Source organism: Lynx rufus, unplaced genomic scaffold (genome assembly GCF_022079265.1).
Source record: "Lynx rufus isolate CCGP_SWC_20201006 ecotype Redwood Valley unplaced genomic scaffold, mLynRuf1.p SCAF_23, whole genome shotgun sequence".
In the NCBI taxonomy this organism is placed as follows: Eukaryota; Metazoa; Chordata; class Mammalia; order Carnivora; family Felidae; genus Lynx; species Lynx rufus.
In genome coordinates, this window is record NW_025814838.1 from 20964068 (window position 1) to 20988464 (window position 24397).

The 24397-nt window shown below is 45.7% G+C and overlaps 2 protein-coding genes across 10 annotated transcripts in view; one reads left to right on the forward strand and one right to left on the reverse strand.

Annotated features, from left to right (window-relative positions):
- Positions 1–3470, reverse strand: part of UBN1 (ubinuclein 1) — a 38928-nt gene extending 35458 nt beyond the window's left edge. For all 7 annotated transcript variants that reach the window (XM_047087419.1, XM_047087425.1, XM_047087422.1 and 4 more), the window contains exon 1: positions 3383–3470. The gene's annotated coding sequence lies outside the window, so the exon portion shown is untranslated. The remainder of the gene's footprint in view (positions 1–3382) is intronic.
- Positions 3471–4246: 776 nt separating this feature from the next.
- The window catches only part of GLYR1 (glyoxylate reductase 1 homolog), a 33295-nt gene continuing 13144 nt past the window's right edge, over positions 4247–24397 (forward strand). For all 3 annotated transcript variants that reach the window (XM_047087426.1, XM_047087427.1, XM_047087428.1), the window contains exons 1-9: positions 4247–4317; positions 5354–5390; positions 6621–6700; positions 15261–15399; positions 15946–16188; positions 20910–20996; positions 22159–22215; positions 22970–23020; positions 23113–23186. In XM_047087426.1, the coding sequence (XP_046943382.1) occupies positions 4280–4317; positions 5354–5390; positions 6621–6700; positions 15261–15399; positions 15946–16188; positions 20910–20996; positions 22159–22215; positions 22970–23020; positions 23113–23186 (806 nt within the window). In that variant the 5' untranslated portion in view covers positions 4247–4279. The remainder of the gene's footprint in view (positions 4318–5353; positions 5391–6620; positions 6701–15260; positions 15400–15945; positions 16189–20909; positions 20997–22158; positions 22216–22969; positions 23021–23112; positions 23187–24397) is intronic.

Sequence of the window (24397 nt, forward strand, 5' to 3'; positions counted from 1 at the left end):
AGCATTAAGGGAATGGCTGTCAAAACTGTGATTTTTAAAAACTGATTTGTAAGCGTTTCGGTATCTCATAGATATATAATGCCTGTCATACTTTTTCCTGATGTTATTTACTGTTTTTTATTCGAGTGAGGTATGATAAAAAAAAAACTTATTTTACATGTTGAATTCTAACTTGCCTTCTTCCCAGCATCTATCACTAACCTTTCTTTCCAATGCTGATTTGGCATGTAGTGTGTAGAAATGTATTTGACATCCTAAGATCTATTACTGAAATCCAACCTGTTAGATTAGTACAGTCAAACCGGACATTGTTTAACCAGTACTACACTGTTGTGAAAAATTTTATGGTGTATTTTAATATCTTCAATCCAAAGTTTATCTTTATTATTATTCTTTTAAAAGTAATACTTAGACAGATACCATATGTTTTCACTCTTATGTGGATCCTGAGAAACTTAACAAAAGACCATGGGGGAGGAGAAGAAAAAAAAAAAAAAAGAGGTAAGAGAGGAAGGAAGCCAAAACATAAGAGACTGTTAGAAACTGAGAACAAACTGAGGGTTGATGGGGGGTGGGAGGGAGAGGAGGGTGGGTGATGGGTATTGAGGAGGGCACCTGTTGGGATGAGCACTGGGTGTTGTATGGAAACCAATTTGACAATAATTTCATATTAAAAAAAATAATAATACTTAGCTATTCCAGCCTGTTTATTATTTCAGATCAATTTTAGAATCATTTTGACAAGTTCCCAAGAAAAGCTCACTATATTTTAACAGTAACGAGTAAGTAGTGACTAATTCAGGAAAATTTACACATATCATACACATCCACACATAGGAATGTATACTAGTCCATAGGCAGCATTTGTTCTTTCTACTATGACCAAAAATTGTGATCTCTAAGACCAGGGAGTAAAATATCCAAAAATGAAGAGTTAAGGGGCACCTGGGTAGCTCAGCTGGTTAAGTGTCCAACTGGATCTCGGCTCAGGTTATCATCTCACAGTTCATGAGTTCCAGCCCTACATCAGGTTCTGTGCTGATGGTGCAGAGTCTGCTTGCGATGATGTCTCTCCCTCTTTCTGCCCCTCCCCCACTTGTGCTCATGTTTTCTCTCTCAACATAAATAAACTTAAAAAAAAAAAAGTTAAAATAATTCTAAGTAGACAGCCAAGTGATTAGCAGCAAAACAGGTTTGCAGTGCAAAAAACCACTGTGCACTAAAATACTGAAAAGAAATCCCCTAAAAGAAACTTTCAAGGCTCCCAGGACATTCATCATGGACTGGGTTGTAAAAATAAATCACAGCTGAAAGCTGAGGCTTAAAGATCCCCCACTGACACAAGCAGTTGGACTCTCACTATAGGGAGGCAATCTGTCAAGTAGCACATGGGATATAGGAAGTTAACTCTGGAAAGGGCAACCAGGTCCCTGTCCAGGCAATAATTTAAAAAAAATTTTTTAATGTTAGAGAGAGAGGGAAAGAGGGAGAGAGAGAGACAGACACACCATGAATGGGATAAGGGCAGAGAGAGAGGGAGACACAGAATCCAAAGCAGGCTCGATGCTGTCAGCACAGAGCCCGATGTGGGGCTCGAACTTATGCACAGTGAGATCATGACCTGAGCTGAAGTCTGACACTTAACCGACTGAGCCACCCAGGTGCCCCCAGGCAGTAATTTTTAAATGTAACTTTATCATGATCCACATTTTACATACTGTAACTTCATTCACTTAGATGGTAAAACTGCTTCTCTCACTTGTGTGACTTTGCAGGCCTAAGAAGTTACAGAAATAAGACTAAAGTAAATCAAACCTATAGCATATTAACACTTTGAAGTTAGAGTTTGGATTATATCTTATAATCATGACAACTGCTTGCTAGTTGTTACTAAATTATGTGAAATATTTAAGAGAATCAGACATAATAAGGACTGAAGTGTTAGACTTACAATTTTAATTTGAAATGCTTAAACAAAAGTTTAAAAGTGTTCATTTAAAACTGATTTATACAGCTATCAGACATACAAGAGTTGGGTCTTTGGGAAGATTTTACTATTAAGTTTATAAGTTCACCATTTTAGAAGTTTGAAGTACTTGAGAGAACATATGGACTTTAAGTGTAGTTTAAAACACTGTAAAAAATTCACTGTTTAGGGGAATATAATCTGTTAAACTGGTACCTTAACTGAAACTCTGTCAAGGATCAAATACTCTTTACGTCTCTATTCTTAAATTTGTAAATAGAATAATTCAGGGGAGTAAAACTTAAAAGGCTTAAGAAAAACTAAGTATTTAAATAGTCAACTTTAACAAGTTGAACATCAATCTAAATAAAAGCACAATATTGTACACACGCAAACATCCTTCTTAAAAAACTTCAACTGGCAATTATCCAAGAAATGCTAACTGTTGCATCTCGGTTCTCAGAAAATATATATATTTTTAATATGCATCCTTATAACTATTGTACTTTCAAACTGATTATCAGTGAAGAAAAACTTAATTTTTTCTGCTAGTTTTTTAGTCTCTTTACTAAACTCATTTACTTTAATGGCTTTCCCTAACTTTTTTTTTTTTCTTCACAAAAGGCTGTCCTATCATCCCCAGAAATAAGAATTTTGTCTACTTTCTGAAGTGTTTACTTTTGTTTCATGTCTTATTGCATTGGCTAAAACTTCCAGAATAACATTAAACATATATTCTTCACCATGTTCTGACTCTCACGGGAATACTTCTAGGTCCAATGTGATGTTGACTTAAAATTCGGATATTTTATCAAATCATTAAGATCTCCTTCAATTCCTCAAAATTAAGAGAGTTTTTAAATTAAGAACATATGTTGAATTTTATGAAATCATTTCCTGGAATCTTAAATGTGCTTCCAATTATCGGTTTGTCCTTAGGACAAAACAGTAAATGACAGCTCCTGAAACTAATTGTCGGCACTTTAGGGAAACCGAAGTCTAAAAAAATACCAGGTTGTGGACAAGCCAACTCAATAAAAAACAAAAAAACAAAACACTCTTGAAACCAAAGTCTGTAGGACAAAAACGCCTACAGGAGGTGCGTGTGGATCCGCCACCTTTTCAAGCAGAGGGCGACTCAAGAAAAACTCTTAAATAGACACTTAAGACTTACTCGGAGTCTGCAACTGCGATTGGGACCTTTCTAAACATTTTTATTTTTTCCCCGGGATGTGTGTGTGGGCCCTGTGCTGAACTGATGTGAACAAGTTCCCCATTCAATGACTTGGTTTTCACATACTGAAACTACGCGAGCATTTGCCTTCCTGTTGTCACAACAGCCACTCCCAACTTCTCTAAAAGTGTCAAACTACAACAAGGCTTACATGAGAGCCCGGTCCCGACAAAGACACGCACCTTTGTCCCCGGCGCGACGCAGGCTACGGCCCCACGGGCCGCACTCGTCCCCCCGGCGGCCGTCCTCATGCCGGCCCGGGCGCCCGGGCTGCGGCGCTGCTAGCGGCCGGCCCCCGAGCCATGCTTCCCGGCGGGCGGCCGGCCCGCTCCGCGGCCCATGGTTGGGTCCTCGCGCGCCCGGGGGAGCCTCGCCGGCCGTGCCGCCGCGCCGGCCCCGGAGGAAGCGGAGAGACGCCGGCTCCACGTCGGTCGGGCAACTCGGGACCTCGGCGGGCTGCTCGGGCGCCCCGGGAGAACTTGAGAGGCGGACGCGGGCTCCGGTCCGCTCCTCCGACGCCGGCCGTTAGAAAGCGCGCACGGAAGGACCCGTCCGCCCTCCCGGGCGAGGCCACGCAGAGCCCGCCGGGTGCGGGCCCCGGGCTCGGGCGGAGGCTGGCTTCCAGGCCGCGCCGAGGTCCGTCAGGGCAGCTCCCGGAGTGGAGACACGGCCGGCCCCCGCGCCGGACTAACGGCCGTAACGGAAACGCGGACGGGAGGGGGCTGGAGGCCGGAGCCCAGGGGCAGGGCGGGCCGCAGGGCCGGCTCCCTCGCGCACTCGGCCGGCAGCACCTTCACCGCCGCCTCCGCCGCTTCAGACCGCGGGCGCTTCGTTGTCACGAGCCGGAGGGAGGGGGAAGGAGCCGGGAGTCTCCGGGCTCCGGCGCGCCGAGACCGCGGCGCCCGGGTCACGTGCCGTTCGGCCGGCCAATGAACCCCTACGGGCGCGGTGACGTCAGAGCAGCGGCGTGGCCGCTGACAGCCGGTCCCCGTCACGTGGCCGGGCGCACTCCAATGGGCGGCGCCGGGGCGACCTGATGTTCCCGGCGGCCCGTGCGTCGGCGGTGGTTGGGTGGTAAGATGGCGGCTGTGAGTCTGCGGCTCGGCGATTTGGTGTGGTGAGTCCGGGCGGCCAGGGTAAAGCGAGGTGCGCCGGGGAGCTCCCTCACTGGGCGCGGGGTTCGCGGCCAGTCCCGGAGCTGCCTTTCTATGCACTCCAGGCTGCGGAGAGAGGGCGAGACGAGGTGCCGGCGCTGGGAGCGACGCCGGGCGGAAGGGGCAGCCCGGCCCCGGGGGACTGAGGCCGAGAGTGGCCACGGCGGGCCGGGCTCTGAGCTCCAAGGCCGCCCGGGGGAGGGCTTCGCTCCGCACCTGCACGCCGGCGGACACCGTGAAGGGAGTCTCCGGCGCCGCACAGCTCCCGCGGACACCGGGTTCTTGGGGTCTTGCGGAGGCTTCCCGGAAAGCGGGAGAACCGGGGAGCCACCGGGGCCATCTCGCCTGGGCAAGCCCGTCAAAACTCCCGTTGCGATGGAATCGACCTGTGCGGGCGGCTTGGCCACGGGTGTCGAAACCGGACTGCTGGCGCTGCCCCGTGAAGAAATGAAGGGAGACTTCTCCTTTACGACCGAAGGCTTGGCAGTGACCAGTGCCTTCTTGGGTGCCTCTCGTGGTGTGCTTCTGTGTCTCAGACTACCGCTCGAACCAGGACTGATCGTCGCCGCTTCCCTCGAGCGACGTAGCTCTCTTCTCGACCCAGAGGAAGGTTTCCATTAGCATTTGTCAAAGTCGGGCTGGTCTCGCGGTGAATTAAACCAGACTTTGTAAGGGGAAGTCTGTGTTTACAGAGCAAACTGCCCCCCAACCCCCGTCATGGGGAGGCTCTTAGACAAGTGACTCTTGATTGGTTTTGTTGTTCTGTGTTCCTTGTCACCAAAAGAATGCACAAATCTTAGGCACTTTTGCATTCTATTTCTGAAGAGTTTGGGCTTCTTGGGCCCAGCTGTGGAAGCCAAATTAAGAACTGTTTGCCAGCTTTTGTTTTGGCACTTGAGGGTGCAGGTGGAGAGTTAGGAAAATAAATTTCATGCTGAGTGGGTTGAAGGAGATGGACTGGCTTTTCCAGGGCGAATGCTGACTCTGTGTTTTCTCTAGGGGGAAACTCGGCCGGTATCCTCCTTGGCCAGGAAAGGTGAGTGTCTTGCTATTAATGGAAGACATCTGAAGTTGGGTGTGTGGAGGTGAGAATGTAAGATGTGTTCCCCTCAAATTTTGGCATTTAGTTAAACTGGACCTACTTTGGGGGGAAAAATATTTATTTACTTATTTACTTGTTCACGTAATGTCTGCACCCAATCTGAGGCTGGAACTCACCACCCAGAGATCAAGAGTCCCATGCTCTTCTGACTGAGTCACCCAGGCATCCCTGAACTGGACTTATTTAAATCAACACTCAGAGTTTTTCTCTTCCTACTCTCAGATTGTTTAGAAAAGGCAATATAATATAAACCAGGTTATTTAATCTGCAGTAAATGCTTATCTCTTGAATCAGAGATGGTTTTGGTGAAGTTTTTTAATCCTGGAAATCAGTTTTAATTTGAATTTAGCTTTACACTTAAATGTAACAAAAGGAGAAGAAAATAAATTCTCCAGGAAGAGAGAAATCTAAATGTAGGTTAGTGAAAAGTCAAAGTATTTTTGTCCCAACTAAGTTTAAATCTTCTTTCCATGTTACCATATGTGCTGCTCCAGTGCCTCTTTGCAGAAGTTGGCATTCCAGATTTTGCATGAGGCGATCCGTCATAGCTTTCCAAATGTTCTGTTTTTATATTCTTGCTAGGAGCCCAGGAAATGTCTTTAGACTATCTCTTTGCAATATGGCATATTCATTGGCTCAGTTGTCCTTCATTGTCATTATTACCTGTCTCAACTCTTCCTACACAGGTTTTTTTATTTTTATTTTTTGAAGCATAATTGATACACAACGTTACAATAGTTTCAGGTGTACGAGGTATTGATTCAACAATTCTATACCCGATGCTCACCGTGAGGAGTGTAATCATCACTTGACGTTATTACTTCACAGAAGTGTTTTTAAGAACGTTCTCTGCATTTCTTCAGTGATTTAAGGGTCACATGGTTGGGGGAGTTGACATTGATGTTAGTTTTAACTGCTTTTAAAACATGGCCATTGCAGTGAAAGGGATTTTCTGTCTACCAAACCCTACTACATGGTAGATGTATTCTAGAAGTTCCTAGAATATTTGTACATTTCCATACATCTCAGTAGATAAGTGCCAGATTTGGACATGCACTAGGCCCTGGGTTCTTTTCAAGCATATTCCTTTTCTTTTATTTCATTTTTCTTCTTACCAACTTAGAGGTACGGAAAAACCTTTTTTTCCTCCCTTTTACTCCCCAGATTGTTAATCCACCCAAAGACTTGAAGAAACCGCGTGGAAAGAAATGCTTCTTTGTGAAGTTTTTTGGAACAGAAGATCAGTGAGTAGTGCTTATCAAGAGTTTCACTTTCCCTTTGGGCATTATCCTGGATCTGAGCTACTTGCAGGAATATTCTAGGGACCCTAGTTCATTTTTACTGTAGTCTGTCAGAATGGCATATCGTTCTGGCTTCATACCTAAATACCTAAATAAAAGGTGCTATTCTTAGCTCATAGAAATTGTTCTGGGGCCAATAACAATGTCAGTCAAGTGAGAAACAGGATTCACCATCTTCTTAATATGGTAATCACAATAAGATAATTTTTCACATCTTTTTATCCAACTCCATAGGCAGTTCCTTTTATAAGGGCCACTTTTGGTTCTCTTTTAATGGCTGTTTATCATTGTGGTTCATGTATGAGGTATACACTGGAAACTAAAATCTTGTTTATTCTAAGAGGAGTAATTGTTTAATTCTGTTCTCATTTGTAAAACCAGATGACTTTCTCTAATATTGTAGCAGTAGAGCTTTTCCAACCAGATCTGTCCTAGAGTTGAAATCAGGACCATTCTTTTGAGATTCTTTGATAGGCAGTAGAGGTCTATCAGGGAGGGGGAAAATGGAACTTGAGTTTCCAGTGATTTAGCTTTCTCATTATTACATGGGTCTGATTACCTGGATTTAGCTAGATGGTTTGATTTAAGTAGCTGAATTTCCACTTAAGATTCTTAGAGAAAAGTTTAGCTTTGGCTTTGAAATGTGTGTGTGTGTGTGTGTGTGTGTATGTGTGTGTGTGTGTGTATGACCTAAGGAATCTAATACCAGTGGTTAAAATATACATTCCTACAAAGCAATATATGATATTCTATAGCAAAATCTCTTATAAAGTGTTACTCTTTCTGGAGTTTATATGCTGGGTGCTTATCCCAGTTGAGAGTTTAAATGGTATGTATACCTTCACCATGCAGATCTACCCATATATTCAGCCCCTGTTTTCTGTCACAAAACAACTTAACAACCTTTTGATGACAATATTTTAAGGGAGTCACTGGCCCAGAGCTGTGAGAGCCAGAGACACTCTGCAAGCAGGAATGTTCTGGTAATGCTATTGAGTTGATGAGAAAGATTGTCCTGATGCATAAAACAAGTGCTAATTGTTCTCTTAGCAAATTTGAGTTTCTGACACCGAAGGGAACTTCTGGAGAAAAGTGAATGTTGTGGCGCTTGCTTTTCAGGAACTTAAGTAACAAGACATAAACATTTCAGATGGGAATACGTGCAGAATGAGTGATATGGGTGATTGATTATTAAAGCGTTCTAGAACAAGGAAAGAGTAGTGGAGAACAGGCAGGTCAATCAATGAAGGCTGATGGAAGAGATGGGATTAGAATCCACCTATGGAGGATGGATAGAACTGAAATAGGCAAGAAGTCAGGCATTGCAGGCAGTGGGAAGACCATGAACAACTGGGTGTTAAATCGGATGTGTGGGCAGAGGGAGGCCCCCACCTGGAGTGAAGAATGGTACTTGAGAATAACCGAGGCAGTATGGTTGGTCCAATTGGTTAGCTAAACGAAGATGCACACAAGTCTGGAACAAAAGTGGAAACTCATGGAAAGTGGGGGCTTGATGAAATTACAAGAGGCTCGAAAGCCTTTGTGTTCTTACAATTTTTAAAATGTTGGAAGGTCAGAAGAATAACTTGATATTTCTGTATAACAAATACTACAGATAAGACAGAAAATTGAAGTTGAGTGTATTTCAGCACTTAACCAGGTATACAAGTGAAGCCAGTGAGAAGGATACACTTACCAAACACAAAAATAATCTAACGGTGTTGGTAGTGGTGGAGATGATACGATTTCTAACTAAAGTGTTTTGAGGGGATTCATGAGCAAGTGGATTTGGGGCAACTGTTAGCTATAATATCTTTAAGCTTTTCAGACTCCCTTGGTAGAATTCGCGTAAAAGGGATACCTGGGTGGATCAGGCAGTTAGGCATCTGACTCTTGATTTCGGCTCAGGTCATGATGTCACAGTTTGTGAGTTCAAGCCCTGTGTTGGGCTCTGTGCTGACAGTGTGGAGCCTGCTTGGGATTGTCTCCCTCTCTTTCTGTGAGCCTCTATCTCAAAATAAATTTTTTTTGTTGTTATTTTTCAAAATGTTATTTAAAAACTATGTTACCACAGGCTAACATGTTACCTTTTTGTGGCCAGACAGTTGACAATGAAAGGAAACAAAGGGTAAGGATCTCCAAGCACTTTTGAAGGGAGAAGGGTTCTTAGTGATCAGTGATCAGCAAATGTTATTTAGTGTCTTTACGTTATCTGAAGGTGAAGTGTCCAGACCATTGGGTACCAGGGAATTACTTTGGGGAGAGTATTTGGAGTTTGGATTTGATGCTGGCCTACTCTGCCTTCACATGCCAGTTGTACGTGCCCTACAATTTGGGCAAGCTGTTTTCACCTTTCCAAGCCTTTGTGTCCTTGCCCACACGTGGGGGTGATGCTACCTACCTTGCAGTCACGAAGGAGAAGGAGCGGCACTTGCTCATAGTGTGGTTTGGCATACGGCAAGTGTTTAGTAAGCTTCAGGTCAGGGTAGAGATGTGTTACAAGAGACAAGCTGGTAAAAAGTGGGTGGCTTTAAGTAAGGGAAACTTAACTGAGAGAGAATCTATTTGAAAAGAAAGGCATCTAAGAGTTGGAAATTCCTAAGGACTTCAGCCAGGTCTCTTCTTTTGGTCAAAAGGCTTCGAGCACAAAACAGTAAGTTTGCCTTGCCAGGAGTACTGTGTGCAGTGCAGTCCATGCTCCCAAAGGGATCTGATGGATCTCATCAAGATCAGAAAAGGGGACCAAATCAGATCAAAGAGTAGGATTCTTTAATTCGAAAAAGCAAAGTCTGAAAAAGAGCACAATCAGAATTGATCAAATGATGAATGGCCTTGAGGTAAACCCTGTTGTGTTCATCAATCATCAGACATTTCAACAAAGGGCAGTGTGAGTAGAACAAGTGTTGTGGTGACTTGTGTTTAGGGCATGCATAAGGAGCGCTGTTGGAAACAGACATTTGAGAAGTGGTTTAGACAGGAAGTACGAGTGGATTTTTAGAGATGAGAACTGCTTTGTACAGGGCAGGGCCATAAGTGGCTCCAGAAGAAATTGGGCTCTATCTACCTCACCTTTAATGCTTGATGTCAGGGAGAGGTCCATATTCTCCTGGCACAACCTGGGCTAGAGACTCTGTTGGTTACTGGGCCTGACTTCGGTGTATAGGGTCTGACCCCATGGTGCTGTTCCTAAATTCCTAAAGAGTAATAGGATTCAGTCAGCGATGTTCAGTTTCAAAACTGACATACTACATATGGGAAAAAATATTCATGGATAAGGTTGTTTGTTGGTTTTTTTTTTTATATTAGCGAGGATTTTTATTAAAGAATAAGAAGGGTAGCCCCTTAAACCAAGATTTCAATCTTTTAGAAAACTAATTTCTCTCTCTCCCTACTTCTGTCAAAACATCTAACAAATTGTGTTGACATGCCATTAGAAAGAGAGGACCAGACCTTCCTGACCAGCCTCCCTGTAAGGGGAAAGACTTAGTAAGATGGTAGGTTCAGCTCTCTGAGCCTGGATGGCCACTATGGGAATTACCTGTGGTCGCTTTCTGTTTCATGGAAATACAGAAGGAGGAATACCTTCAGCATTAACGTTGACAACTCCACCAGGTGACCACTCCCAAAGATGAAGTCTCAGGCCTGTGAGGCCCACCCTGGACAGATGGTTGCCCATCAAAATAGAAACCGAGCTCAGGGTTTAAAAATTCCATCAGCCGCCATGGATGGCAGAATGGAGGGAGCTCATTTAGTTTGTGGGTACTCAAAAACCCCCAGAAACAAACAGTTCAGGAGAATACTGCCAGCAAAAGTGGGTAGATCCCAAATGACCACCTGTGAGTTTCTGTGGCAGTTTTCGTATCTGAACCTACAACAGCCCTTTCAAGAAATGAATAGGATATTTGTTCTGGTTCTCTCTTTTTAACAGACATAGATACTGAGAGGCAGGACATTTGTGGAGTTAAGTGATAAGATGTCCAGGATCCCAACCTGAGGTACTTTTTACATCAAGCCAGATATAAGGTATGAAGTGTGTGCGTATGAAAGTAAGTTTTGGAGAAAAACCCATAGCTGGTCATTAAAAGCGTAGCATATTGGAACTATCTGAGCATCCCTTTTTCTTTTCGCCTGGCACCTGATTGGTCCACTTTCCCTACATCCAACACTGTGTCATAGTTGGAGAACGGAGCCAAGAGGATAGTGAGTGCTCTGCTCCGGGTATCACTTGGACTGAGCCGGCACTGTCCCTCTGCCAGGGCTGGACAGTCCCTATCCTAGAGAGCATTGAGTAGATTTTCCTCTCCCAGCACCAGCATCCATCCTGCAGGTGACTCCCTTCGTGGCTGAGACAGTCGACTCCAGGAGCAGGTGTCATGCACCAGAATTAAAGAGTCTGGCACAAAAGAAGCATCTGGCCATACTGGCATGGGCAGCGCAGCTTGAAAGCCTCATCTAGCATTTGGGAATGTTGTCAAGGTTTGAAAACAGAATCTTCTAAGTCTGTCTTATCTGCAAGTCTTTGTTGATGTTTGTATGATAAGCGTTACTTGAAATTAACTGAGGAGCTGTAACTTTCTTTGTGGGTTTTTTTTTTGTTTGTTTGTTTGTTTGCTTTCTTTGTGATTTCGGAACAACTTAGGCTTGGACCTGTAACAGCTACCAGTCACCCTCAGCCTCTTTCATTGGCGTAAGGTGTTTGGGGGGAAAGCACAGAACTGGTTTTTCGGTACTACACACCCAACCAGATGGAGAAGCAGACCCACGTCTTCTGACCCCATCTTTGTTCTCAATTTGGACTGTGCTCACCATGTACCTGTTCTCTCTCTCCACCCCTACTCCCACCCAAGTCATCGTGTCTTGCAAAGTCTGAGACACATATGTGAGAGTTTTGGAGATTGGTCCTAGAGCAACATGTTTAATGTGATATCTACATGATGTGGTTTTAACTTAAGAGTAAAGCAGGTCAGAATTACAGAAGTTTTTGAAAACGTGAGGTGTTTAAATTCATTTTCAATGGAGCGTGTAATCTGAGGGTGGCTTGTAGTGGAAGGTTTATATTTGCAAATGAAAAGAATTTATAGGAGGCGTATCAGATACCAGGGTAAGTTTGCTGCTCCTGGCCGTGGTACAGGTACAGTGACAGTTACACCTGCAACCAGGCAGTAGCTACCTACCTGAGCAAACCTACAAACAAGGAAATTGTGGGGGAAACCCCCTGAGTAAAGTAGCCAATATTTTATAGTAGTGACCTTTATTATTGATTTGTTTTTTTAAGGTAATACATGATTAGGGAGACTGGGTGGCTAAGTCTGTTATGTGTCTGACTTTTGGTTTCGGCTCAGGTCATGCTGTCACAGTTCCTGAGTTCAAGCCCCGTGTCGGGCTCTGTGCTGCTGGTGCAGAGCCTGCTTGGGATTCTCTCTCTCCATCAAAATAAATAAACTTAAAAAAAAAAGATAATACATGTTTATGGTTCCCCCGCAAAATCGAGCTATAAACTGTGAAAGGGTTCCATTCATCTCCATCCCTCAGCCACCCAGTTATCAGCCTGTGAGCATCCAGTTATAGTAGTTTCTTATGGCATGTCCCTCCAGAAGTACTGTGTGCAGAATCAAGAGGTTACAGATTCCTTTTTCCTTATTTTTACATAAGTGATAGCATACTACACACAGTGCTGTGCCCCTTGGTTTTTCCACTTAGCTGCGTGTCTTAAGAGACTTTCTGTTTTGTTCTTAGTAATGACCTCACTGATTGCCCTACAAACAACGTAATTAACTTCTTTGTATATAAAAAGCGAAGGCCTGTACTTGACACACCACTTGACTAAGCTTGATTTTTCTGACTTCCAGCCTATAAGCAAATCAGGCAGAAAAGGTCCTGCTCCATCTAGGCATTGGGAGGATGATGGGAAAGAAATCACAAGTCATAGCTTATGTCACAGAAACAGAAGTCTCTTAAAAATAAACGGGCACCTGGGTGGCTCAGTCAGTTAAGCCTCCAACTCTTGATTTTGGCTCAGGTCATGATCTTGCGGTTCATGAGTTTGAGGCCCACATCAGGCTCGATGCTGAAAGCACAGAACCTGCTTGAGATTCTCTCTCCCCTCTCTCTGCCCTTCCCCTCCCTCTCTCAAAAATAAATAAACATGAAAAATAATAATAAACAAATACGTACAGACAACAGCAACAACCACAAAGGGCCACCAAAGCCTGACAACATTTAACCAAGAGGCCAGCGTTTCAGCCCCTCTGAATGTGCCAGAAAGGCATCATTTCCTCAGTGATTATTTCTTGAGCACCAGTTGCATGCCAAGCCCAGCTGATGGGCCTCGGTGTATTGGAGAATGGCACATTATTGAAGTTCCAGCTGAAAAGCATACTCTTTAAGGAGAGAGGGTTTTGCAATACAGCCTTTAGAGAAAAAACTCTATTCAGATGACTAAAGTGATTTCAATTTGGCTTGCTTTCAAGAGGTAATCCTCGTAGGGCTCGGGTGAGCTGCAGTTTTATTTACGGTTTCTCTGATGGGACACAACACTTCAACAACAGACTAATTTCTTAACTAGATTAATATTTCTTGCATTTATTTTCTTGAAGTCATGTTTATACTCTCCATTCATTTAGCAAACCATTTTCACTTTCAAAAATGGTCAGGAAATTTTCATTTTAGTGTTCAAATGCCAGTCTTCAGGATGAATGGAATTTTCACCATACCATTCTGGCAGAAATCAGTAATCCACTTAAAATGCTTCAATGAAAAAAATAGGCATAGGTTATTGGTGCTTCCTCCAGATGTCCTTACCTCTCCATTTCTGTGAATTGGAGGTTCATGCGGGGTAGGGGGAGGCAGGGATTAGGATGCCTGGAGCATACTGTCTTATCTCAAGGGGCTCCATAAAAACCACCCCATTGGTCTTACATTGGAACTTGTGTAGGTCTCAGCTTCTGACCTGAGGCTTGGAGAAGGAAGAGGCATGTCCAGAGCACAGAGGCTCTTTAAGCTTATCACTGACACTTGTGTCATCTCAGTATGACAGTTTAACCTGCTTTTCAGGGCTTGTCTGGCTTTGCATCTGCTCTATCCTTAGAAACCCTAAAAGGAGGGGAGAAGCAGGAGGGTCTATTCAGTGGTTTATTTGCTAGGTAAAGTAAGGGCAAAATTTAATTCCATTTTTCCTCCCCATAGTTTAGACCAATTGGCTCTATCATGTCAACTTTCAGACTTTAAGTTGAGTTGGTCACTGGAAGGTATCTGCTTATCTCACCTGGTTGGAGCTCTATACAGCAAAACCGTGTCTGAGTCCTTGTTTATCATTCCATTTTCTGTGGGTTTGGCCATAGATATCCTGCTTAGTCCTGATTTGCTGCCATATTTGCAGGCTGATGGCCCGACAGCTATTGTGTTTGTACAGGTCTATTGTCACAGTTATTAACATGACCCTCAAAGCATAGGTGGCTGTTGGTGTGTTGGTCACACTATTTTTATGTACAGAGGTAGCCCTTTTACTGTTGCTAGTGAATATTCTCTAGCTTTCGGTAAAGGAGAGGCCCCTAAGTCAGAGTGATAGCTCAGTTTCTCCTTAACCCAACCTACTTTTTCAGAAGGTTATACCATGAAACCTATGAGCATTACACAGAAGAAACATTTAAGTTACTATTACCTCGCCAAGCCCATAAAAATCATTTCCTTTGTGCTTGGAAGCTGAATGTCATCTAGGGAAACCACAGGAAAGCCAGCCGGGACAGATTTGTTCAGGTTAGTGTGGCAGGCTAGATATTCCAGAAGTGACGATAGATGGCTTTTTTACTTTCATGTGCTTTATGTTGATGGTGGGAATTAAAAATTAAATATCATAAGGGTATGTTCTGCCTTTAATCACGAGCAAAATCTGGTCTCTAAAGACCTCTTGTTACGAATGCTGCCCTCATTCCAAATCACATGTCACACATTTTGTGTGGTTTAGCAGCCATGGACACTGTCATTTATGAACAGGTACCTGTAAGAGCAGCAAATTCCAGATGCTGCATTTCTTTAGCCTTGGGAGCATCGCTGATTCTCAGCTGATGGGCAGGTTGTCGTTCTGGTGTGAGTGTCGACTGGGTGGTGATGTCGCTGTGGTTGATATTGCTTCCTGATGCTCTGTGATGAGAATGGAAGAACATCTCCGGGCCACCTCTGCCCTCCACCAGTGGCAGGCAGTGTGTGGTGCAGTGTGGTAGGCTGGTGAACAAGAGTGCACATAAATAACCTGCAGTTTTGTGTGGAGGATGTTCTGGTTTTGTTTGTGGTGGTGGTTGTGCTTGACTTGTTTCAGGAAACTTGCTTTTATAACACCCCAAGAGTTTGGGGTGGTCGATAACTTGTTTTAAAAAAAAAAATGGCAGGCCTGTTTCAAAGTCCAGTTAAACCAAACTGATATCTGCATTCTGTTGAGATGAGGTATTTGATACTTTCTGGCATAGGCATTGTGGATCATATGCTTTCTGTGTGTGTTTTCTGCTAGTGCCTGGATCAAAGTGGAACAGCTAAAGCCATACCATGCGCACAAGGAGGAAATGATAAAGATTAACAAGGGAAAACGGTTCCAGCAAGCTGTGGATGCCGTTGAAGAGTTCCTCCGGAGAGCCAAAGGGAAAGACCAGGTGAGAGACTGATTCTCGCTTTATGCCAACATCAGACTGGTTGTTTTGGCATAGTAACTGACAGATGAACTGTTGCCCAAACCCAAAGCTCTATTCTTACGAAACGCCAGTGGAGAGAACACCACTTTGTTTCTAAGGTATCCTTGTTTTGCCAATCACCTTGAAACTCCATGCATGCGGCTGAGTTTTCTGAAATAGATTGCTGCTTTTAGGAAAGTCACTTGGACTCAGGAGAAGAATCTCAGCTTTTAAGTATTTTAAGCCATTTCTCTCTTCTTTTATATCCTAAAGATTAGGGCTTAGCTTCTAGGATATATCCACTGCCTGGGTGTAAATCCCGCTTAGCTTTGGGACTATAGGCAAGTGATACGATTTTTTTATCTGCTTCTCCAAATATCAATGGGAGCAATAGCAGAATCTATTTCGTAGGATAGTTGTGCGGATAGCCCATGTAAAGTGCTTCTCATAAGGTGTGGCTGGTGTAAATGGCAGTGGTGATGGCAGTGGCTGCTTGGGTGGCTATCATGATTATTATTAAACTTTCAGACATCGTCCCACAATTCTGCTGATGACAAGAATCGGCGTAATTCCAGTGAGGAGAGAAGTAGGCCAAACTCAGGTGATGAGAAGCGGAAGCTTAGCCTGTCTGAAGGGAAGGTGAAGAAGAACATGGGAGAAGGAAAGAAGAGGGTGTCTTCAGGCTCTTCAGAGAGAGGCTCCAAGTCCCCTCTGAAAAGAGCCCAAGAGCAGAGTCCCCGGAAACGGGGTCGGCCCCCAAAGGATGAGAAGGTTTGTTTTATTTCTGCAGCTTCTGGGATTAGTGACTTCCTTCTGTCTGTGGCAGAGTTGAGCTCCACAGTGTGCCTCAGCTCACTGAGTGGACACAGAGACCCATGCTAAGTGCTGCCCTAAAGCGTCCTGCAGACCAGGGGAGGGACACAGCCTGGATGCACAGGCGTGAAATACGCGCAAAAGTCAGCGAAAGGTGTCGCATTCAACCAGGCGGTCAAGGCAGGAGAACAGTCCACCTCGGCCAGCCTGCAAGGGCTGGCACTGGACGGGGCTTAGGAAGAAAGAGGGGAAGTCATTCCAGAGACAAAGGGCATAGCCCACATGGGGCTTGATGTTGGTGTGGATATTCTCATTATAGGTAGGGGACAGGGGAGAGAGCAGAGAGATAAAAGTGGGTTGTCCCTGGATTGTGGAGGGCCTTGAGGTCTACTAAAGCAGTAGTTACTGTCATGGAATCAGGGGGCCATGAACGTGTCTGAGCTGGGTGTCAGTGTGGCAGCGTGTTAGCAGTGTGGCTGTGTGTTAGCAGTGGTGGAGGCCAGAGAAGAAAGGCTAAAGCCAGTTGGAAAGTTAAACCCAGGTGTGCATTTATCGAGAGCTATCTTGATAGCAAATGCTGAAAAGAACTGCCTGAGAGGCACTTAAGAGGAAGGGCTCATAAGATTTAGCAACCGGATACATAGGTTTGAGTGAGGAAAGGGAATGGGAAAGGATTTCAGGTGTTTGCCTGGGAAATGGTGATGCCCTTCTCAAGAGCAGAAGAGTCAGGAGTAGGGCTGGGTCTTGGAGCAAGAGGACTTGGTTCTGTTTTGAGTGTGATGAATCAGAGATGATGCTGAGACCGTCGAGGAACCCTGGAGTAATGTCAGGATGGAACACAGATGTGGAAGGTGAATATGTAGGTGTGTATTGGTGAGGCCTGGCGGGATCTGTCTTCAAGGAAAGTAAGGAGAGAAGGACAGAAGTCTGCTTTGCAGTGAGATTGTCCATAGGTCAGAGTTGCGAGGGGTCGGAGGAGCCTCATACTGAAGTGAAACAGAAATAATGTACCTTCCACCTTCCTGAAAAGATTTGGGTCAAGTCTTGAAAGCCAAGGAAAGAGAATTCGAGGAGGTAGTCTGTCAAAACACAGGGGAGGATTGTTAGAGCACAGTCGAGGGGACAAGAGCCAGATGTCTGGCAGAAACAGTTGGGTGATAAGGCCATGATGAAACACCAGACATCATCAGATCAAGGCATGCAAATTCAGACACCAGCGAGACCAGACAGGTAATAGAAGGAAGCAAGGGGAGCTGGCAGAGGGTCCACATCCCCGATCTGCCTCCGTGCTGAGAGCATGAGGTGTGGCAGCTGGCTCTCTGGGGAGGTCATGCTCCATCCATGGGGTTCCAGCCAACTTTTGCCAATTGTCTGCTTTTTCTCAAGAGAAGCTGAAAATACAGATTTTTATGTGAAACATTCCAGTTTTACATGTTACAAACCAGTTTAAAATTTTAAAATACATTTAGATCCAAAGGAACATCTCGGGGCTAGACTGAGCCCGTGGGCTGCTACTCGGTGACCTCTGCATCACAGAGGGTGCTTCTTGCTGTCAAATAACCTGTGATTGAGAGTAGAGAGAGTGACTGGCGGTTGTGCCAGCCCTGGCTGACGGTGAGCACAGGGAACCACTAGCCAAAGGTGGAGAAGGTTTAGGAAGCTAGCTGTGGTGCATGAAGACCTTTTTAGGGGGTGTGATCTAATTTGGTCCAATTAGATTGATTTTCTGGGGATCCAGAGGAATCTGAACTGTCGGGTTTTATACTGTTCTCCGAATTCCTGTTTTCTGCTTTCTAAAGCTATGGAGCCTGCCAATTCCTGTGCTAGCCCTGGACAGAAACAACTTCTCTTTGGATCAAGGGAAGTGTACAGGAGAGGTTAGGAGGAGGTCTCAGGCTGGCCTTGAGTCAGAGCTGTGACTCTAACTGGTGCCACTGTGTGACCTTGGCCAGCTACCTTTGCTTTGCTTTCCTGGTCTGATCATGATACCCTTCCCCCCACTTTGTTATAAGAAGGAAATGAGCAAAAAAGAGCAGAGTACCTAGAGGAGCGTGTGCAGTGCACTCACATTTGGTCACCAGCTTTACCTTTGTCAGTGGCCCGTTGTACAGTGAGAGCATAGTGGTTTTAGCTGAACCAGAGGCCACCACTGGCTTACTGCAGAGACTCTTCTCACAGGCTCCCAGGGAAGAGCAGTTTGCCCTTGAGTCTGAATTATTAATCAGGGGTAGTAACACTGCTGCTGGCTGTTCTCCGAGCCAGGTCCTCAGCCAAGGGCTCTGCCTACTATTTACCTTTAGCAGAGTCCTTTCTGCAGCTTCCTTGCTTGGCCCAGCCTCTAGTAAAGGATTTGTCAGCCTGGAGAGGAAGGAGCCATGGCTAGTGGTGCAGGGCAGACACAGCTGTTTTAGTTGGGACTGTTGGTCTTAATCAAGCACCTTCAGGGATGTAGAGAAAATGGGCTTGGAATTTTGGTACATCTTCTGATCTAATAGGTCTTATACTTTAAAAAAGAGTGTGTGTTGCTACACAATTGTCATTTGGCTGTCAGACCTGTTTCTGAAACAGCAGTAGCCTAGGCTGATAACTGGGCAAAGCCCTGGATGTTGGCTGTTCTGAGCCGTAATCCCCTGCCCCATGAGGATTAGTGGAAAAGGCTGACCTTGACAGTGGAGGTGTCAGTTACGTGTACACAGGGGAAGGCTGGGTTCATGCCTAGACTCTGGCATGAGAGGTGTGCTCTCTCCTCTCTCAGGGGCTCTTATTTCTGAGTCCTGAGCCGAGAAGTAAAACTGCAGCTCTAGGCACACACGAGCCTGGCAGAACCGTCAGTCCTGTGGCTCCTAAAATCCCTGAGTAGTGCAGAGAGTGATGATTTGGGAGTCGGGCCTCTGGTTGGTGCCAGGTAGAGAGTCAGTGCGCTCCACCTCACCGTCCTTCTGGGGCCTGAGGCAGGTCACTGGAGCTGTGTTGCCCCTACCCACAGGGGACAGACGTGGAACGTGTCCATCACGGCGGCACTTTCTTTGGACAGTATTGCACTAGGCCTCTTTTTTCCCCAGAGCTCTTCATTCAGCAGATGTTGTGCAGCTCCACCACAGGCCAGGTGTCTAGAGATAAAGCAGCATGATAGTTAGACAAGGCCTCTCTCTTGTTCACTTCTTCCACAGTGAACATCTTCTCTCTGCCAGACATGGCTCCCAGCGAGGGGTACAAGGTAAACAAAATTGGAAAAAGTCTTGCTTTCATAGAATTTACTCATAATCACATCAGCATCATGTTCTAATGGGGGAGGACAGAGAGGTCAGGGAAAGCATCCCGATAAGGTGACACTTCAGCAGAAATCTAAAGTGAGCATGTGAGCCAAGCACGTAACTGTTGGAAGGGCATTCCCAGTAGTGCACAGGTACCGGGGCAGGCATATCCTTGGTGTCTTTCGAGAATGGGTGGCAGGCCAAGGAGGTGCCAGTGAGTTGGAAAGTGGTGAGGGGGTAGAAAATAATAGGACACGAGGTCAGGGATTAGTGTGGAGTGGGGTTGTAAAACTTGTAGCGCCCCATGGTAATAAAGCTTTTAGCCTGACTGTGTGAGACCAGATGTCAGTTTTCGGCAGAGGAGTGAGATGCTTCATTCTGGCTGCTGTGTACAGTCCACACTGCAGGGTTTCAGACCAGCAGCAGAGAGATCCGTTTTGCTGCTGTCCAAGTGACAGGTGATGGCGGCCTGAGCGTGGGTGTAAGCAGTGGGGCAGTAAGGAGGGGTTGCAGATCCCCAATTGTAAAGCGATAATCGTTGCCAAGAGTTAAGAGGAAAGAGGAGGCAGGATCAAGAAGGAGTACAAAGATCTCAGCCTGACAGAACGGAGCTGCTTTTCTAAGATTGCGAAGACATTGTAAGGAGCTGCTTGGGCAGGAGATCCAGAGATCAGCAGGCCAAGAATCCCATTAGATACCAAGTAGAAATGTCAGGGGGCCACTGTGGCCGGAAGATCACACATGTGGAAAGTGAGTGTGAGGTAAACTCAGTGGTGGAAAGGGTGAGAGCACAGCAGGTGTGAAGCTGAAGCAGCACCTCTGCCCAGGATGAGTGTGGGCCAGACTGTTGGTTGAGGGGGCGCACCCCATTCCACTGGGTCCTGCCCTTGCATCAGCCTGGGGAAGGAGTGGAACTCTTGGCCCCCAGTTGCCCTGGGTTTGAAGTCTGGCTTTGTCATTTAGTAGCTAAAACGTTGGGCACATTTCCTCATCAGCACCATGTGGTTTTCTCAGTCTTTTCGAGATGCAGTGGATTCCTTCTAAAGCTGGTACTGTTTTCTGAATGTTCGTTACTGGCCATAAGGAAATCTTCCCTGTGACTTGCTGATAACACTGCACACCATAGTTGAGTTTTCCAGTGATATCTGTCCTCGTGAAATTTGGGCACAAGAAAATATTTTGTTATCTCAACAGAGAAGAAAGGCTCACTCCCTGTTGATGGGAACTTGCCTGGTTCCCTGCAATGGACAGTCAGAACCGTGCCTGGGGACTGACGCTGAGACCATGGAGCTGGGTAGGGGTTTAGTTTAAGGTGGCATGTGACTAAAGGAAGCAGAGCAGTGAAGAAGTGCTTCCCAATTTGGGGCAGGAAGACATCTACTGAGGTTGCCACAGTGTCTTGACCATCTGCCTTTCCCTCTGTAGGATCTCACCATCCCTGAGTCTAGTACCGTGAAGGGGGTGATGGCTGGACCGATGGCCGCGTTTAAATGGCAGCCAACTGTGAGCGAGGTAACACCCCCCCCCCCCCCCCCGCCCACAGGCCAAGATAAGCCTGGCCTCCAAGCTAGTTTCCTGACCTGTGTGAGGCACTTGTCCTTTCCCCCTTTTTTAAATGGCCAGACAGTTCCGAGGTGTATGATGGGGAAATTGCAAGTCTCCACCCTCGGGGGTGCTCACTGTCAGGTTTGATGCAACTTCTTTTTTTTTTTTTTTTTTTTTTAATTTTTTTTTTCAACATTTATTTATTTTTGGGACAGAGAGAGACAGAGCATGAACGGGGGAGAGGCAGAGAGAGAGGGAGACACAGAATCGGAAACGGGCTCCAGGCTCCGAGCCATCAGCCCAGAGCCCGACGCGGGGCTCGAACTCCCGGACCGCGAGATCGTGACCTGGCTGAAGTCGGACGCTTAACCGACTGCGCCACCCAGGCGCCCCTAATGCAACTTCTTCCAGACCCTTTAGTACACCCCCCCAACTCAGCCATCATTTATAGAATTACAGACCCACATGGGGTTTTTATTGTTGGAAATAGGGTTGGTTTTAACAAATGTGAGATTGGCCCACACATTTTTTTCACTTGATGCTTTATAGACAATCTTTCACTGCAACTCTGCTATTCAGTAGCTGCACATTGTTTCATCCTTGGAAAGGATGCCCTCATCTCCTGTTGAGCCTAATTGTGAAAAAGCCCTTGAAAGGCCTGCACTCATTGCCACTGTGTTTCTGTTTATATTGATCCTCCGTGAGACGAGACACTCGAGGGGCTGGCACCAGACACAAGTAGGCTGAAACCCTAAAATTGGAAGAGTCCTGAGAATTGATTTGGCCCTGTCTGCTGGGTTATCCAAAGGGACTGGTGAATGCTGTTTTAAAAATAGCATTGTGCCTCTCAAATATTTTCCTACAGTGTTATTGGAATAATTTGTATACCATCCTGACAGAATTGTCTCTCCTTTTCCACTTGTAGTCAGTTTCCCTCTAGCTGAAACAGGGGTCCTTTGTAAAAAGGCTTTAACCAACAGTGGGAAAGTGCTTCCAGGCCATCGTATAGTCGAGACCAGTTCCCGAAGGGGTTTCAGCCAGAGAAGAGTCAAGTTACCAGGCAGTTAACCATGCAAGGTGATCTCTGGTGGGAAATAGCTTGTTTTATTTCATCATTTTCTGGTTTTAGCCTGTGAAAGATGCAGACCCTCATTTCCATCATTTCCTGCTCAGCCAAACTGAGAAGGTGAGTTGACCTTTGACATTGTTGATCCTTGGTCAGGGGCTGGCCTGAAGGGACAATGTGGCTCCACGGCTCCCTACTAATCTGAAAAGTCAGGCTCTGCCTGTACCACTGCCCAGAGCAACGAGTTAAAAAGTCACATAGAGACTCACTCATGAATTAGGTGTTATTAAAATTAAACATAAACCAAAAAATAAAAAAAAGCATTTTAGACTCAGCAGCTGTGTGGTTGAGACATTTGTGGTTACCTTCAGAGTCAAGGGCAGAAGCCAGACCTCATGAGCTGTCAGCACCCGTCAGGTAGCCCACACTGTTGGGTGGGCACATTCTCAGGTTTAACTGGGGAGACCATCTCTCTGGACCATTGGGTTGTGGAGGGAAAGCTTCCCAGAGTATCTGCAAGGCCATGAGTTAGGCTGAGTCTTGATGGGACCTGATAGGCTATGGCTTTGGAGTTGGACAGATGTGGGTTCCAAGCCTAGTTACACTGGCTAGCTTTGTAATTCTGGGCACATGACTTAATACATCTGATCCTTAATGTCATCAGCAGTAAAAGCACCTTGCAGAGTTGTGTAGATAGTTGAATGAGGTAATGTGTGTTCACTTTCTAATGTGTTACTTGGAAATCAATAAAGTCGAACAGCAAATAAGTTTTCAGTGTTAATGCCACATTTTAGGCCAAACTTCTTAAGCAATTTATAACGAAGACCAGTTAAGCATTCGGTTTAATAAATGGTTTTTTTCCCTCGTTTATTAGCCAGCTGTCTGTTACCAAGCAATCACAAAGAAGTTGAAAATATGTGAAGAGGTACGTAGGTTCCATATTACCCTATTTTTTTCTTCCACTGGGGCCCTTGCCGTGGGCAGACTGACCTGATGATTTGTGCTTCCTTTCCCTAGGAAACCGGGTCCACCTCCATCCAGGCAGCAGACAGCACAGCCGTGAATGGCAGCATCACACCCACAGACAAAAAGTAAGACCTTTGATGAAAACGCTTCTTATGATTCTAGTTCTGTTAGGGAGTTGGGGATGACTCTTTAAGGGGGCTCTTTACGGGTTGTATCCCAGCCATTGCTGGGACTGAGTGGAAAGAGGGGGAAGGTCGTAACTTTTAATGACATTGTTTTTTTGCCTGAGGGTAATTTTACCTGCGGTAGACCCTGGTCCTATAAATATACAATGGGGTTGGCTTCATAGCTCACTGGTGGCTCTTCGAGTAGGAAGAACACTCAGTTTGGTGGTTCTCAGACTTTCTTGTGCCTCAGAATCACCTGGAAGGCTGCGTGTAAAGCTCCAGTTGCTAGGGCCCCTCGCCCCTGGGTTTCTCAGTCACTATGTCTGGAGTAGAGCCCAAGAATTTGTGTCTTGGACGCCTTCCTGGGTAGGCTGCTGCTGCCAGTCAAGAGGCCACACTTTGAGAACCACTGGCTCAGCAGAACAGTGATGAAAACCCAGAAATTGGCTGTGGTGGAGGCAAGTGGGGGGTGAGAGGTGAAGATGTTTGGAGTAAAGCCCATCGTCCTGCCTTTCCCAGCTCTCCCTGCCGTCGCCACCTGGTCCTTCTCGTGCACCTGTCAGCACCTCTCTCCCTTGCCTGGGCAGGTACGAGAGCCTTGACTGTGGTCCCCAAAGCTTAGCTTGTGCCCACACACACCCCTGCCCTTACTCTGACGGTGTTTGTGGTCATGGTGATGAAAGTGCTAAGACGGACCACTCCCTTGAGCAAGATGGCCCGGTCTGAAGCTGCCGTCTGTATCTCCCATGCGGTTCTTTCTCAGACAAAAACAGTACATCTTTTACTTCATTTATGAGTTTTCATGCTGACAACATGCTTGATCCTACTGTTTATTTTGGGTGAACGTCCCTGGGTGGGTGGAGTGGAGAAGACACAGGCACGTTATGTGCTAATGAAAGGGGAGGTGGGTATCACCCACTGATTTCAGGAGGACTGTGTTGATTTTTTTACGAAAAGACAAGGACAGGGCTGAGGACAGAGTCCAGTGCTTCCACCTAACGCCTTCGTTGCCCTGTTAGCCAGACCCTTTTTTGACACGAAGATAAGCCAGCTACAAGGTGAAGCAGCTATGTGGTCTGCTGGGTGTCCTCAAATGCCAAGAAAAGGAAAGAGAATTAGCCTGCCATGGTTTAGAATCCTAGGGGAAACTGGCACTACTCAGACAACTG